Source organism: Cervus canadensis, chromosome 2, assembly GCF_019320065.1.
Source record: "Cervus canadensis isolate Bull #8, Minnesota chromosome 2, ASM1932006v1, whole genome shotgun sequence".
Taxonomy (NCBI): Eukaryota; Metazoa; Chordata; class Mammalia; order Artiodactyla; family Cervidae; genus Cervus; species Cervus canadensis.
In genome coordinates this window covers 21,327,379-21,344,378 of record NC_057387.1, presented here as the reverse complement: position 1 = coordinate 21,344,378, position 17,000 = coordinate 21,327,379, and the positions used below count along the sequence as shown (strand labels likewise).

Below are 17,000 nucleotides of genomic sequence, written 5' to 3'. Positions count from 1 at the left end.
GTGCTTAAGGTCACCATTGGTGAGAATACACGTATGAAGTATATGATCATCCCTCTGTAGACAGGTCACCTTTTAACAGGAGGACTTAAACAAAAGACCATAAAACAAGCACTTCCCTGGCAGTACAGTGGTTAAGACTCCACTGCAGAGGGTATGGGTTCAGTCCCTGGTTGGGGAACTAAGATCCCACTTGCTGCATGGCATGGCCAAAAAAAAAAAAAAAGAAAAACAAGAAAAGCCCCAAAACAATGTACTTAAATAGCTTACAACCCTGGGAACTATCTCTAGAGAGTGTTATAACATAGACAAAGTGATGCTTTTGCCAAGTAGCTGAATACCAAACTTCTATTAGCTCTGAATGTGGACTTGAGCCAGCAGATGACACAGAAAGAGTGACCAGCTCCCTGTTGTTCTACTTGCAATTTTCAGTTCTTCCCTTAAATAACTGAAACATTTCTTAAGCACAAGCTTTGGCGTAGGTAAGACTTAGGTTAGAAATTCAGCTCTACCACTTAGTAGCTATATGAGTTCAGGCAAATTATTCATCTTCTCCATGTTTCTCATCCATCAAATGGACATAACATTACCTACCTCAAGAGGTATTTATTTATTGATCAAATAAAAATACAGATAAAGAACCTAGTACAGTGACTAACGGGTTATAATTCTCAATGAATGGAAGTGGTGATGATGATATGCTGGGAGCTAAAATATGTATCTGCTATACCTTCCACCTTGGAGAAAATACATTCGGAAAGACAAAAATCAGAATATACAATGTTAAATATCAGTATAATTGATGTTTTTTGTAATAATGCAAACAACGTCAAAGGCCAAGAAAAGATTGAAGGTTTTAGATTAAATGACGTCCACTTGCTGTCAGCTTTACTGTTCCCTGATTTTAAATGAGATGGACAGGTGATAAGTGCTAGAGAAGTTCAGAAAATGGAGAGAAAATTATCAGCCAGAATGATCAGTGGTATCTTGTGGAGGAGGGAGACTTGATTCTGGATCTTAAAAAGGAGTAAGCTTTGAGGAAGTTAGGGAATAGGGGCCTTTCAAGGAGGCATAATGACATTAAACAGAAATGCAGTGGTAGTTTACAGCAAGATATATTCTTGTCCAGTGAATATACCAATTTAATTGTAAGCTTAGTGTTTGAGAAGAAAATGGCAGGAAATTTAAATAAATAAAGAGATGGGCAGGGAATAAAAAGCTAGATTAATGAGTTTGAACTTCATCTTGAAAAAAATGGGCTCCCATTTCTTCAGAGAATGGCAAAAGCAAAAATTATTTTTTCCCCATCCCTCAGGTTTTCCTCAGCACCAGAAGAGGGGCTTGGATCCTCAATCGTGTAGGGGACTATGGATATCCTTTTGATATAGTTTTCTCATCTCGATTTAATCTTTTGCTGAAGAAGATTGTTGGTGAATCAGCAGCAAATAGATATTTGGAAAAAAAGATTAACCAAAGGTTTAATCATGAAATATTTGGCCTGAAGCCTAAACACAGGTATGTTCCAAGGCTTGGAGTTGGCAGTGATGGCCAAGGCAAAGTATAAGGGCTGTGCCCACAGGCTAACAGTAGAGCTTACCTCTATCTGTACATGAAGCAGATGCAGAGTCAGAAATCAGATTTCTACCTTGCCCCCACAGAAGTCCAAGATCTACTGGTCTGTAATTTTCCATCTAGAATTCTCCTTGGCATTAACCATTTTATCATTCTCCAAGGTACAAGTTCTTTTTACATGGTGCCCAACAGCAACAATAAAATGGTAGCAGAGGGCAGTTCATCCTTCATTCATCCAACAAACAACTGAGCATCTGAGCCAAGCATTAAACTGGCTTGAGAATACTGAGACTCAAGGCCTAATAGTAATACTAACATCTTACCTTTTTGAAGACTTAATATAAGACAAACACGGTGCTAAATGTGTTACACGCACGATCTCATTTAGTCCTCACAGTAGCCCTATAGGTTGGTACTATTTTGATCTCCATTTTGCAAATATAAAAATTTACATGGAGAAACTAACTTGCCCAAGATCACATAAGTAATAAATGAGAAATGGCTAGTTCTTTAAATACTCTAACAAGAAGACAGGTGGTAGAATATGATATGATAAGAGAAATGCATGGAGATTGTGAAGGACAGAAGTGTTCACACAGAAGTGGACTGTGATGGCATTTCCAGAGGGTGATTTTAAATGCTTTTTACTCCCTCCAACTTTTAATTTCTTTAATGTTTAGATTTACTTGCTGTAAAATAGTAAGTATAATGAACACCCATATACCCTTCATTTAGACTGACCTATTATTAACAGTTCACTATATTTCCTTTCTCTCTCTTTCTGGAGGTATACAGATCCATACATATATAGTATCTATGTATACATGCATGCATTCATACATTTTTTTACCTGAACTGTCTGAGAGTAACTACTTGTAGTCAATAAGACACTTTACCGTACATTCTTTAGCATACATTGCCTAAGAAAAAGGGCATTCTTTTACATAAACATAATATGTTATGTTTAGCAAACTGAACATTGATAAAGTACCATTATCTATTGATAATATATTGCATATTCAAATTTCCCAAATTGTTTCAATGATATTTGTAGCTTTTTGTTTTTTGGCCACACTGCATGGCTTAAAGTGCAGAGTCCTAACCACTGGACCACCAGGGAATTCTTTGTAGCTTTTTTATTTTTAAAATCTAGGATTCTGTCAGGTATTACACCATTGCATTCAGCTGTCATATCTCTTTAATCTCTCTCAATCTGAAATAATTCTCTTCTTTTAACATGGATTTTTTTTTTTTAAGAATTGAAGCCATTTGTTTTGCAGCAACTCTCTAAAGTTGGACTTTCATAGTTGTTCTTCCTCTATTATATTTAGATTAAATGGTTCTGGTGCAAATACTCATAGGTTATGTTGTGCCTTCTTGGTGGATCACATCAGGAACCAAACAACCACAGGTTATTGCATATTAATGATGTTAAATTTGATCACATGGATTTGGTAGTAGCTACCAGGTTCCTCTTCTGTAAAGATTTTTTTTTTTCTTTGAAATTAATCAGTGGGATGATACTTGGAGAGTGTGTTTTCCAACAAACTTTCAGCCATTTATTTGACCCAATTATGGGAACTGTAGCAGCCAAAACTTTGGGAATCACAAAAATAAACTGAGTCTTTATGAAATAACAGAGGAGATAGTCAAACAAATAGGGTAAGGAAGTAGCATTCTAATTATAAGTACAAGGTCTTAGAATAGCAAGAAATACATTATCCTGTAAGACCTGCACTTAGTTTGGTTAGGCTAGACTATTAGGCAGAGATAGAACAGTGCCTGGGTACATGTCCAGGTTTGCTGGAGATAAATAAAATAAAAAGTTTAGAATGAAGACAGTCCAGAGCCATCATCGAAAGGTTTTAAGCAAGTGAGTGACATAATAATAAATACATTTTTGAACAATCACTCCAAAAATAATGTAGAACACAGATTGAAGGGGGATGGAGCAGGAGACCCTGAAGACAACTCTCACAGTCCGGGTGAAACAGAGAATGAGTAAAACTATTCTGAAGATGTCTAAAGGAGAAAGGGTGGCCTTGGTGACCAGACGTAAGACTCACAGTTCTGTGATTTGAGCAACAGTGTGGAATTGTGGTACTGTTAGTGAAAAGGAGTGAGTTTGGAGAGAAAGATGAAATGATAAGGTTAGAATGAGAACAGAATCACAAACCTAAAGGTTTGAGTCAAAGAATTACTAAATGCAGCAAGCCAGTAATACTGTTTAAACAGCCCAGTTCCTGAGAAGAGGCCAGCTCTGTCTGAACATGACAGGCTGAGGATTCTCAGAGCCTGTTAACACAGTATCCAAGGATTCAGACTGTTTTTAGAAAGGTCCAAACTCTGCAAACCTGTCTTATTTTTTTGTCACCTTATCCTATGCTATTTCTGGGAAACACTACTTACCATAGCCAGAGGATCTCAAGGGAGTTCATCAAAAACCGTATTGATATAAATCCTAAAGTCCTAGGCTGCGGGACCTTAGGCAAGTCACTTAACTTCTTTAGTCCTCAGTTTCCTCATCTATAAAACCTGGATAGTGATGACTGGCCTGTCTCCTTCATTAGGTTTACATTCATGTATGTAAAATCAGTTTATAACTGTAGATTACTATACACATGTAGTTCATTATACAGTTTGGAAAATGATGGTTCAGGTCTACCTTCTGGTTCTTTGAAACTAAAATGAGACTCAATAGGATGCTGATAATACAGTTCTGCAGACTTTCTGACATATGGATAGAAACCACTAGACTCTGGCCTTATTATATCACCAAGAGCATTATTATTCCTTGAGAAACCATACATGTACTTTTCAAATAAGACCATAATTCCCTTACTTCTCCAATATCTTCCCTTTCAATGCCTCCCACAGTCCAACATCTACTCTGAGATCATCCTTATCTTTATCAAGCTGGTATATATTAGACCCTTCCCAAATTTCATGAATAAAGGGAAACTATTGGCATATTGATTAACCACCTCAATCAAAGCAGAATTTTATCTACATGGTAATGATTTCTCTCTCTCTCTCATGATCTCTCTCGTTTCTCCTTCTTTATCATCATTCACAGAGTGTTCAGTCAGCATCCAACAGTAAATGATGACCTGCCAAACCGTATAATTTCTGGCTTTGTGAAGGTGAAAACAAATGTGAAGGAATTCACAGAGACAGCAGCCATATTTGAGGACGGCTCCAGGGAGGATGACATTGATGCTGTTATCTTTGCTACAGGCTATAGCTTTGCATTTCCTTTTCTTGAAGATTCTGTCAAAGTAGTCAAAAACAAGGTATCCCTGTATAAAAAGGTCTTCCCTCCTGACCTTGAAAAGCCAACTCTTGCAATCATAGGCTTGATCCAGCCCTTGGGTGCCATTATGCCCATTTCAGAGCTCCAAGGACGCTGGGCCACTCAAGTATTTAAAGGTAAGTGACCATGTAAGATGATTACCTAATTACTTAGCAGTATATTTAATTATGTTTATGTTGTTGCTTGTAAATAGTCAGATAGTATGTATGATTATAACAGTGCCTGGCACAAAGTTAGTGCTCAAAAATTAATTTTTGAGGGAATATAAAGTAGTAATTTATAACCATGGACCTATAGCAAAATCTCCTGGGAAAATTTCCCAAAATAGGCATGTTTTGCTGGTGGTATTTAGTTAATAAGTCTGAGATGGAGCTGATATAAAATCATTGAGACAATGTTCCCCAGGTGATTACAATGTGCACTCCAGATTAAAATCCACTCTTCTAGATGTTAGAAAACTGATACATATTTGTGAAGCAATATTCTTCTATTATAGTTAGAGAAAGTCAAATATAGAAGTGTGTGACTTGATTTCAGCAAAAAATTAAGACCAGGTAAAGACTAGTCCAGAATATAGAAGATTCAGCCACTCAAATGCTCAATTTTCCCCCTTTATATTCCCTTTTTCAGAAAGTTTTGGCTACGAGACCATGAGAAAAACTTTGGGGTTTGGGGTAGTAGGTTCAGTATGAATTAGCAGAATAATGTGGCTTCTAAAAGACTTAATTATACCTGACATCATTAAAAAACTATAATACCCTGGAATTTACAACATTCTTCTCTAAACTGGTCAGACCACACCTAAAGATATTTTAAAAGTGAAACTGGAGTACATTAAAAGGAGAGAGATAAGAATGGTTAAGGGATTTGAAAATGTGCCATTTGAGGTACTAAAAAGGAGCTGACATATAGAATCAGGGATCAGATCTGATAGACAGAGTACCTGAAGAACTATGGATGAAGGTTCATAACATTGTTATAGGAAGCAGTGATCAAAACCATCCCTAAGTAAAAGAAATGCAAAAAGGTAAAATGGTTGTCTCAGGAAGCCCTAAAAAGAGCTGAGAAAAGAAGAGAAGTGAAAGGCAAAGGAGAAAAGGAAAGATATACCCATCTGTATGCAGAGTTCCAAAGAATAGCAAGGAGAGATAAGAAAGCCATCCTAAGTGAACAATGCAAAGAGAGAGAGGAAAATAATAGAGTGGGAAAGACTAGAGATCTCTTCAAGAAGATTAGAGATACCAAAGGCACATTTCATGCAAAAATGGGCATAATAAAGGACAGAAACATTATGGAACTAACAGAAGCAGAAGATATTAAGAAGTGGCAAGAATACACAGAAAAACTATACAAAAAAGATCTTAATGACCTAGACAACCATGATGGTGTGATCACTCACCTAGAACCAGACATCCTGGGGTGTTAAGTCAAGTGGGCCTTAGGAAGCATCACTACAAACAAGGGTAGTAGAGGTGATGGAATTCCAGCTGAGCTATTTGAAATCCTAAAAGATGATGCTTGAAAGTGCTGTGTACTCAATATGCCAGCAAATTTGGAAAACTCAGCAGTGGCCACAGGACTGGAAAAGTTCAGTTTTCATTCCAATTCCAAAGAAGAGCAATGCCAAAGATTGTTCAAACTGCCACAAAATTGCACTCATTTCACATGCTAGCAAGGTAATGCTCAAAATCCTTCAAGCTAGGCTTTAACTTTGTGTGAACCAAGAAATTCCAGATATACAAGCTAGATTTAAAAAAGGCAGAGAAACCAGAGATCAAATTGCCAACATCTGTCAGATCACAGAAAGAGCAAGAGAATTCCATAAAAACATATACTTCTGCTTTATTGACTATGCAAAAGCCTTTGACTGTGTGAAAAGTGAACGTTTCTCAGTCATGTCTGACTCTTTGCGACCCTATGGAATTCTCCAGGCCAGAACACTGGAGTGGGTAGCCTTTTCCTTCTCCAGGGGATCTTCCTAACCCAGGGATTGAAGCAAGCTCTCCTGCATTGCAGGCGGATTCTTTACCAGCTGAGCCACCAGGGAAGCCCCTTTGACTGTGTGGATCACAACAAACTGTGGAAAATTCTTAAAGAGATGGGAATACCAGACCACCTTACCTGCCTCCTGAGAAATCTGTAGGCAGGTCAAGAAGCAACTGTGAGAACCAGACATGGAACAACGGACTGGTTCCAAATTGGGAAAGGAGTATATCAAGGCTGTATATTGTCATCCTGCTTATTTAACTTATATGCAGAGTACATCATGCAAAATGCCAGGCTGGATGAAGCACAAGCTGGAATCAAGATTGCCGGGAGAAATATCAGTAACCTCAGATATGCAGATGACACTGCCCCAATGGCAGAAAGTGAAGAGAAACTAAGGAGCCTCTTGATGAAAGTGAAAGAGGAGAGTGGGAAAGGTGGCTTAAAACTCAACGTTCAAAAAACTGAGATCATGGCATCCAGTCCCTTCCCTTCATGGCAAATAGATGGGGAAACAATGGAAACAGTGACAAACTTTATTTTCTTGGGCTCCAAAATCACTGCAGATGGTGATTGCAGCCATGAAATTAAAAGACGCTTGCTCTTTGGAAGAAAAGGTATGACAAACCTAGACAGCATATTAAAAAGCAGAGACGTTCCTTTGCTGACAAAGGTCCATCTAGTCAAAGCTATTGTTTTTCCAGTAGTCATGTATGGCTGGGAGAGACCATAAAGAAGGCTGAGTGCTGAAGACTTGTTGCTTTTTAACTGTGGTGTTGGAGAAGACTCTTGAGAGTCTTTTGGACTGCAAGGAGATCCAACCAGTCCATCCTAAGGGAAATCAGTCCTGAATATTCGTTGGAAGGACTGATGCTGAAGCTGAAGTTCCGATACTTTGGCCACCTGATGTGAAGAAATGACTCACTGGAAAACAGCCTGATGTTGGGAAAGATTGAAGACAGGAGGAGAAGGGGATAACAGAGGATGAGGTGGTTGGATGGCATCACTGACTCAACGGACATGAGTTTGAGTAAGCTTCGGGAGTTGGTGATGGACAGGGGAGCCTGGCATGCTGCAATTCATTGGGTCACAAAGATCGGACACGACTGAGTGACTAAACTGAACTGTTTCAGAGTTCTTATAAAAATTACAGCTTCTTCCCTGGTGAAGACCTCATGGTAGTAGAGAAAAAGAAACAATGGTGATAGATGGGAGTGAAAACTAGTACAGCCACTCTGGAGAACAGTGTAGAGATTCCTTAAAAAACTGGAAATAGAACTGCCATATGACCTAGCAATCCCACTGCTGGGCATACACACTGAGGAAACCAGAATTGAAAGAGACACATGTACCCCAGTGTTCATTGCAGCACTGTTTACAATAGCCAGGACATGGAAGCAACCTAGATATCCATTGGTAGAAGAATGGATAAGGAAGTTGTGGTGCATATACACAGTCAAATGTTACTCAGCTATTAAAAAGAATACATTTGAGTCAGTTCTGATGAGGTGATGAAACTGGAGCCTATTATACAGAGTGAAGTAAGCCAGAAAGAGAAACACCAATATAGTATAGTATCGCATATATGTGGAATTTAGAAAGACAGTAAAGATGACCCTATATGCAAGACAGTAAATGAGACATAGATGTAAAGAACAGGCTTTTGGCCTATGTGGGAGAAGGAAAGGGTGGGACGATATGAGAGAAGAGCATTGAAAATGTATATTACCATATGTAAAATAGATGACCAGTGCAAGTTTGATGCATGAAGCAGGGCACTCAAAGCTGGTGGCCTGGGACAAACCAGAGGGATGGGGTGGGAGGGAGGTGGGAGCGGGGTTCAGGATGGTGGGACACATGTACACCCATGGCTGATTCATGACAATGTATGGCAAAAACCACCACAATATTGTGAAGTAATTAGACTCTAATTAAAATAAATAAAAATTTAAAAAAGATTAGCAAAAAAAAAGCTTTTCCAGATTTCCCCAAAGATCTTTCATTTTTCTTCTTTTTCTCTTAATTTTTTGGCCACACCATGGGGCACATAGGATCATAGTTCCCCAACCAGGGATCAAACGCATGCCCCCTGCATTGGAAGCATGGAGTCCTAACCACAGGGACTCCCAGGGACTCCCAGAGTTCTTTCATTTCTTAATTCTTTAATTCTATCCAGTAGATTTGTATTCCTTGAGCGCTGGACCAGCAATCCAATGCAAGTAACCCATTAAGTTGGCTAATTCCAGTCATATTAAGTGGGTCTTTTACGTGGGTCAATTAAGTAAGAGGAAAAAGTTGCATTAAAATAGGCCACAGCACCTTAGTATACTTTGAACAAACAACTGAGACTCTTCCAGAATCAGTGAACTATTGAGAGGATTAGGGAAAAAGCATTTGGAAGATTCTGCATTATGGCTGTGGGATTAAGGGATTTTAGGGGAATAGTATAAAAAGCCCAGTTATCTATGCTAGCAGAGTTTAGTGCTAAGTCCTCCAGCTTTCAACACTGGAAGAAAGAATCATCAGAGAATCCCTATAAATTTATCAAACTTCCAAAAGGAACCCTGAGTTTTTTCTAATACTCATACCCCTACACTCTACATACCAAATTCTTGCCTTTCTCATCTCTGAGTTATACCCTCACTGTGCTGACTTTACGCCTTTAGAATCAGCTAGTTTCACACATGCCCGGCTCAGCCTGTCTTCTTGCCTGACGTGTTCTTTCCTAACAAGTCCCATTTCCTTTCTTCCTCTGTTCTCTAGAATTACTATTCTCTTGTTAAGGAAATAGTACACCCTTTTCTGGAACACTGAGTCTGCTTGCTTGCCTTGACCAAAATCTAGTTTTCTTTTATCTTTGTCTCTTTTGTAACCTCTCAAGAGACCTTACAAGAATTGCACTTTCATTTAGTAACTTTCTTCCTTTGCAAACCATATGAAGTGAAACAATTCTCTGGATCACAAGGAGGCATTATGTCATAGCATGGCATTCAAGTTCCTTCACAAGTTACTTCACATGCTGGATTTTCAGGCCCCTCTTTCACTACTTTTACCATATATCCTCTCATCTTCTAGATCCTATCATCTTCTAGATCTTCTAGCTGGCTTAACCCACTAAGAGCAAACATAGCTCTTTGTTTTTCTGGCTGCCTTGGGTCCTCCTTGCAGGGCACAGGCTTCTCTAGTTGTGGTGCGAGGGCTTAGCTGCTCTGCCGCATGTGGGTTCTGAGTTCCCTAACCAGGGATTGAACCCACATCCCCTGCATTGGCAGACAGATTCTGAACCACTAGACCACCAGGGAAGTCCCCTGAAAGTTCTTTAAATGAAAGAATCAAGTTTATTTGCCTTTGTCTTCCAAGACTAGACCAATGCCTAGCACATGGGAGGCAGCCAATAAATCTCTATTCAATGAATGCAAGTTCAGCTTTGGTGGTTTTCTGAACTCTACAGTTGTTGTTCAGTCCCTAAGTCGCGTCTGACTCTTTGCAACCCCATGGCCTGTAGCACGCTGGGCTTCACTTTAGAGTTGGGTTTAGAGTTGGATACAGCCAAGGGAGGAAATGAACAGGCTTTTTCTCCACAAATAAGGAATAAAGGGGAAGGCAAAAAAAGACAGAGAAAACAGCAGAAGCAAAGGCATAAGGTCTGAGTACCTTTAGAGTTGGCTCAAATTTTCTATATGGCATAGTACCTATAAGTTCTGGGCATAAAGCTAATCATTGAAATTGAGAGTTTCCATGTTAGTGCTTTCTTACCTTTGTCTAGCCATGTCCTTGGTGTTGGTGTTAAATGCCTGCTACTGGAACTCTGTGCATTGGTGCATAAATTTATTTGTTAAGACTGGGTATTATGAGTTGCCTTTGACCTTACCCCTCACTCTCACCAAATAAAAAAGTTTATAAGGTAAGGTTTATTTCCCAAGGGACTTAAGGCATAAAACAGATTGACAGTTTATTTTTACTTCCTTCTCTCTGTGGTATAAAGCCCCTTTGTGATTGAGTCCAAGTACAGATGTGTTTCCCATCATCCTCCCACCCTTTTACTTTGAGCCTACTTTTTCATATAGTTTTTTATCATTTTCTCATGTCCATATCTCATTTCCCATTTGAAAGACTATTTTAGGGAGGAGGCAGATATTGGTTGGAAAGCAGATTAGGAGAAATTTCTTCCAAAGACAAAGTGGGAAAGAGTAAGCTACCAAAGTTAATATGATTATATTCTGGTGGTGGAAGGGTAAGGTGATCAACTGAATGTGTAACTTCCTTGGTACAGAAAACTAGCCTGTATTCCCCTGAATTCTCCAGAGCATGGTAATTGTTAATAGGATTATTATTCATACTGAGGTCATTTTACACTTAAATTTTTTATTTTTTTTCTCTTTAGGGTTAAAGACATTGCCCCCCAAAGGTGAAATGATGACAGAAATAGCTAAGGTTCAAGAGGCTATGGCAAAACAGTAAGAATTCTCCCAATTTTTCCCACTCAATTCTTAAGAAGGGCAATGTTGTACTATATTTATTTTCCTTGTGTTCATTTAAGGATTTAGATATTTTGAAGGAAAGGAAATAATAGTCTGTGACAACAGAATAGAGAAATACCACCAAATGATTTGAGTATGGATGGGAAAGGAGAGAAGAGCTGAAGAAAATCCTACGTGTAGGGCCTAAAAGAAAAGTCAAGTAGTAAAAAGCACATGGAGAGAAAACCAGGTATGTTATTTTGGCAAGAATCACTGGCTGCCAGAGAAAGGAGGGGCAGCGATGAATTAATGAGAGGTAGATACGGTCAAATTAGAAATCTGTAGGTAGACTTGCAGATCTGCAGAGGTCATTTGCTGGCTGGCCTGTGACAGCATACTGAGGCCACAGTCGCTCTTGGTATGAACAGTCTATATGATCTGGGAAGGTGGTGCTCAGTGCTTATTTAGCAATCTGAGTTTCAGAACTTAAACTTATTCACTGGGTGATTTTTATTTGAACAAAGTTGATGTTGATCAAGTCCTAAAAGTCAGAGGCACAATCACCCCATGCCCAAAGACATGGTTTTCTTCAGTTATGTGATTATACCAGTGTAACTCTCCCTTCTGGGAGGAAGAGAAAGGTTTTATTTAACCCTGATACCCTTTCTAGGTGCCCCCCTGTTTTCCTCCTTCCTTTCACTGCCAAGCTTCAGCAATATAAACATTCTGTATTACATGCTGTAAATTGGCACCTTTTCTCCTTCCGTTGTAACTTCCATCCTTATTCCTGCAATTGCTCTCCTAAGAGTTATCTATGAACAACTTAATTTTTCTTTCACTACTGTCTGGTGCTTTTTAACACCTCTTCCTGCTTGGAGTGCTTTCTTTCCCTGGCACTATTTATTATTTTCATTATTAATTATATTTATTATTGGGCTTCCTAGGTGGCTCAGATGGTGAATAATCTTCCTGCAGTACAGGAGACTTGAGTTCCATCCCTGGGTTGGAAAGACCCCCTGGAGAAGGGAATGGCTACCCACTCCAGGATTTTTGCCTGGAGAATTCCACGGACAGAGGAGCCTGGTGGGCTACAGTCCATGGGGTCACAATATTATATTATTTAACTATTTTATTATATTTATGATTTAGTATGTATTTATTATCAATTATATTTACATCAGGTATTATATTTATTATATTATTTAAATATATTTATTATTACCCCATCTCAATTTTCCTCCTTCCTTCCTTTGACTTACCTTCCGACTGTGAGCAGTGCCTAAGGATAATATTTAACCTTTACTGAGGGTCAACTTTGTGCAAATACTAAGTGTTTTACATGTATGAGCTTATTTAATTCTTGAAACAATCCTACAAAGCAGGTACTAGTGTATCTCTGTGACATCTCCCTGAATACTACAGTTGTTGACCCACTACATGCCTGTAAACCCATGAGCTACCACAACACCCATAAGGGAAAACTCTCAAATTCTTTCCTGGCTTACCTTCTTCTATTCTAAACTTTAGTCCCATTTCATCAATTCCTTTGCCTATCTATCAGTTCCTCAGGAATTCTATCTTACCAGTTCTATTTCAAATTTATTTTCTATCATTTTTCCTGCCCTGTTTTTTATAGTTTCTTTTGGCATTTCTATTTTTATTTAAAGAAATGTTTTTTCGCTGTACAGCATGTGGGATCTTAGTTCCCTGACCAGGGATTGACCCCATACCCTCCTTTCCTCTCCGCACTGCCCTGCATTGGAAGTGCAGAGTTTTAACCACTGGGCTGCCAGGGAAGTTCCTTTTCCTGTCCTCTTTGGATTTCTAGTAAGCCCATCTAATCACAGTTAACCTGACTTGACTTTTCTCTTATTTTTTTCTGCCCCACTGTTCTTTCTTTTTTTATAGAAAGTAAAAAGAGAAAGTCATCAGTTAGCTCTTAAATCCCACTGGCTTCCCAGATGGCACTAGTGGTAAAGAACCCACCTGCCAATGCAGGAGATGTAAGAGATGTGGGTTCAATTCCTGGGTTGAGAAGATCCCCTGGTGGAGGGCATGGCAACCCACTCCAGTATTCTTGCCTGGAGAACCCCATGGACAGAGGAGCCTGGTGGGCTACAGTCCATAGCGTCGCAAAGAGTCGGACACGACTGAAGCGACTCAGCATGTACTTTTCACATAGGTATTGTACTGTTACCACATTTTCTCTCCCCAAAGCCCATTTTGCTCTTCAAATCTGCACTTGGTGTAATCATTCCATCTGGTTCCATTTGGAGGAAACTTGTAGGATAAGTCATCCTCCCCCTCCTTTCAGGATTCCAAATTAATGTTGGTCCTGGGAAGTCCTGCCCTTTGGACTCTACCATCACCTCCCTCATAAAGTAAGTGAGGATCCCAAACTTGAGAATTTTTGTGGTGGGTTCTTTCTGACAACATCAGAGTCCTCTGTATCTCGATCTGCTATGTTTGCTTCCATATATCCACCCTTATTTTCTACAACATGCTTCCTCTACTGTAGGTAGTGCCCACGAATATTCTGTGCTCACATTCTATCCTCATTCTTGCTTTCTTCCTTCACTATGCCATTCCCTTGACTTGTAATGCTCTCTTCTTTGTTCTTACTTTATCTATTTCTTCCATATCCTTCAAGAACTTATCATAGCTCTGTTTCAACTACCCTCCTCTACATTTCTATTTATCAGCCTAAAACCACATGATTTAACAAAGTCTTAAATTCTTCTCTGTTTCATGTGTACCTGTCTACTCCAATAGATTATAAGGTCCTTAAGGATAGAGACAGGGTCTTTGCTTTCTTCTCTGTTTTCTACAGTTCCTATCCCAATATTGAGCCAATAGCAGACACTCAGAAAGCACTGATTGATTGAATTGTTAATAGGCCATGGTTTCTGTCTTCTCTGCTTCAGGTTTGTGGAAAGCCAACGCCATACCATTCAGGGAGACTATATAAGTACCATGGATGAGCTTGCTGATCTGGTGGGCGTCAAGCCCAATCTGCTGTCCCTGGCCTTCACTGACCCCAAACTGGCGTTCCAGTTATTTTGGGGACCCTGTACTCCAATCCAGTATCGTCTACAGGGTCCTGGAAAGTGGGATAGAGCTCGAAAAGTGATCCTCACCACAGAAGATCGTATCAGGAAGCCACTAATGACAAGAATAGTTGAAACCGATAATTCCAAGACTTCGACAATAACAATGGCCAAGTTTATGTTGGCTGTTGTTTTCTTTGCTATGATTATAACCTATCTGTAGCTGTTCCATTGTCATGGTCCCAGTTTTCTTGGAAAGCTGAATCTGCAGATGCCTTTGGAGCCTGACAAGATTGAACAATGTTCATTGTCCAAAAAGAGATCTTTCCTATTGTCCAGAAATCTACTTTTCTTTCTCTTTCCAAAGCATTCATTCTTTTTCCTCTTTTCCCTACAGTGAAATCTCAGCATTTCATTTGTATTGACTTACTTCCCTTACTCTTATGACTCACTACATTTTCCTTCCAGTCATTCCTGGACCATGAGCTTAGATACTCTTTTAGTCATCTTTGTTTCTCCTTAGCAGAATTCCTGGAATGTGGCAGGTGCTTAATAAATGTGTGCTGTCGTTTATCAAATATTGTGGTGGGGAACATAAGCCAATATCTACATAGGAAATGGGTGACTCCATGTAACTGTGCTTCTGACAGTATTTGGTTTTCTACTAGAAGCTGAATCTTCTGTTGTTTTTAATATATAACTAAATGCATTTTTCCTGAGAGATAAGAGGAAAAAAAATGGTCTTATAACTGTTGTACACACCTAAGATAAGATATATAGATACTTAAACATTTTATTTCACTATCTATTCACTGGTATATCTGATAGCTGGTCATTTCTCTTCTTTTCCCCTAAGCAACACATTTCTACTTTCTCACTGAGAACTACCTTCAACTATCTAGGCTCATGGATCGTTCTAACAACCTAGCAGCTGCCAACAGGCTCAACCTGACTGGAAAAACTGGGATTTTAAATTAGCAGTCCAGTCCTTTTTGATCTCTCAGTTCTCATATTAGGACACAAGACTTTGTCTTAGGAACTGTGATAAGTAGCCATCAACTGCTATAGTATGACCTACAAATGTGACTGGATTTCCCCCCCACCCCCAACTCCTACTTTCTCCCCTCCATACCCTCCCACACAGAGAAAGTCAAGGTAATTCAAAGAGGTCAGTTATGTAATAAATTAAAATTGATGATAACTAAATATAGGGGGTATTCTACTTTTAACAGTTATGTCAGAAATTGCAAGTTATGAAAAACAAAGCAAATGAAATGAAAATCAGGGACTCCAGTTTATGTCCAAGAGCTGCTGTTGAGTCTGTTTTCTCATCCATAGTAGTGTTGCTCTGTTCTTGTGCCTCAGAGAAGTTAACTCAATGTTAACTTTTGGGCAAACTGAATTTCATGAAGAAAGGTACTGGATGTACCCATCAAGTGTGTGTTCATAAAGACGCTGTTGTGTAATACATTTTGGGATTGCTGTCTATGACTTAACAAAAGAATACGTTTGAACAGCTGAAGAAACAACATTAGAAATTATCTGCTTTCCCAGTATAAATACGAGAACCAGAAATGTGAGAACCACAACTGCTTCTTAATCATAAAACTATTAATATTTGTACAATTCCCTGCTATTTTGCCTGTGGAAAAACTTTTTGAGAATGAGAAGGTCTTTTGCCTTCCATAAATCTTGTGATACTTGGGATTTATCTTCTATTAAAATGGACCTAGTATTTTTTTTTTTAATTGGAGTAGTTGCTTTACAATGTTTTGTTAGTTTCTCCTGTACAGCAAAGGGAATCAGCTATATGTATACATATATCCCCTCTGTTTTTGGATTTTCTTCCCCATTTAGGTTACCACAGAGCACTGAATAGAGTTCCTTTTGCTATACAGTAAATTCTCTAAAATGGACCTAGCATTTTCTAATCTGCAGACTATTCTAGTGCAAGAGTAAATGAAGAGCCACTTCTTTTTCATTTCCTTCTTTTAACATATACATTTTCCCCTTTTAGTGTGTAAGTTTGTTGAATTAATAGTCCTTTGACAACATAATTCCTAGTTATCAGTAATAAATACTCCACTTTCCTCTTTAAATAAAAAGCATGTAATTCTAAGTTCATTGACTCTCTCACTTTATGTATGATATGAAAGTTTACAAAAAAAAGCCCATCATCGTAAACCAAGCAAAAATCAGATGTGAATAGGAAAGTGAACTCAAAACAAACTCAAGATACAAAGCCCTAGTTACTGATTTTGTTGTCATTGTTGTTTAGTTGCTAAGTCATGTCCGACTCTTTTGGCCCTATGGACTGTAACCCACCAGGCTTCTCTGTCCATGGGATTTCCCAGGCATGAATACTGAAGTGGGTTGCCATTTCCTTCTCCAGGGGATCTTCCCAGCCAGGGATCAAATCCATATCTCCAGTGTCTCCTGGATTGCAGGTGAATTCTTTACTTCTGAGTCATCTGGGAAGCCCCAGTTACTGATTAATACTCATCAATTTACCACATCTTTATTTTGTAATTATATTAAAAAGTAATATCATTTTCCTAATTATATTATAGGAAAAAAAAAAAAAAAAAGAGAGAGAGAAAGCTTTCTTGTAGTACCAGAAAATAC

The 17,000-nt window shown here is 38.8% G+C and overlaps 1 protein-coding gene across 4 annotated transcripts in view; it reads left to right on the top strand.

The window, feature by feature from the left end:
- The window catches only part of LOC122435134 (flavin-containing monooxygenase 5-like), a 39,033-nt gene extending 22,539 nt beyond the window's left edge, over positions 1-16,494 (top strand). For 3 of the 4 annotated variants that reach the window (XM_043459066.1, XM_043459075.1, XM_043459083.1), the window contains exons 6-9: positions 1,313-1,512; positions 4,646-4,998; positions 11,253-11,325; positions 14,253-16,494. In XM_043459066.1, the coding sequence (XP_043315001.1) occupies positions 1,313-1,512; positions 4,646-4,998; positions 11,253-11,325; positions 14,253-14,598 (972 nt within the window). In that variant the 3' untranslated portion in view covers positions 14,599-16,494. Of the gene's footprint in view, positions 1-1,312; positions 1,513-4,645; positions 4,999-11,252; positions 11,326-13,415; positions 13,498-14,252 lie in introns of those variants that run through there. The other variant, XM_043459090.1, reaches the window with a different exon arrangement.
- The last annotated feature ends 506 nt before the right edge of the window (positions 16,495-17,000 follow it).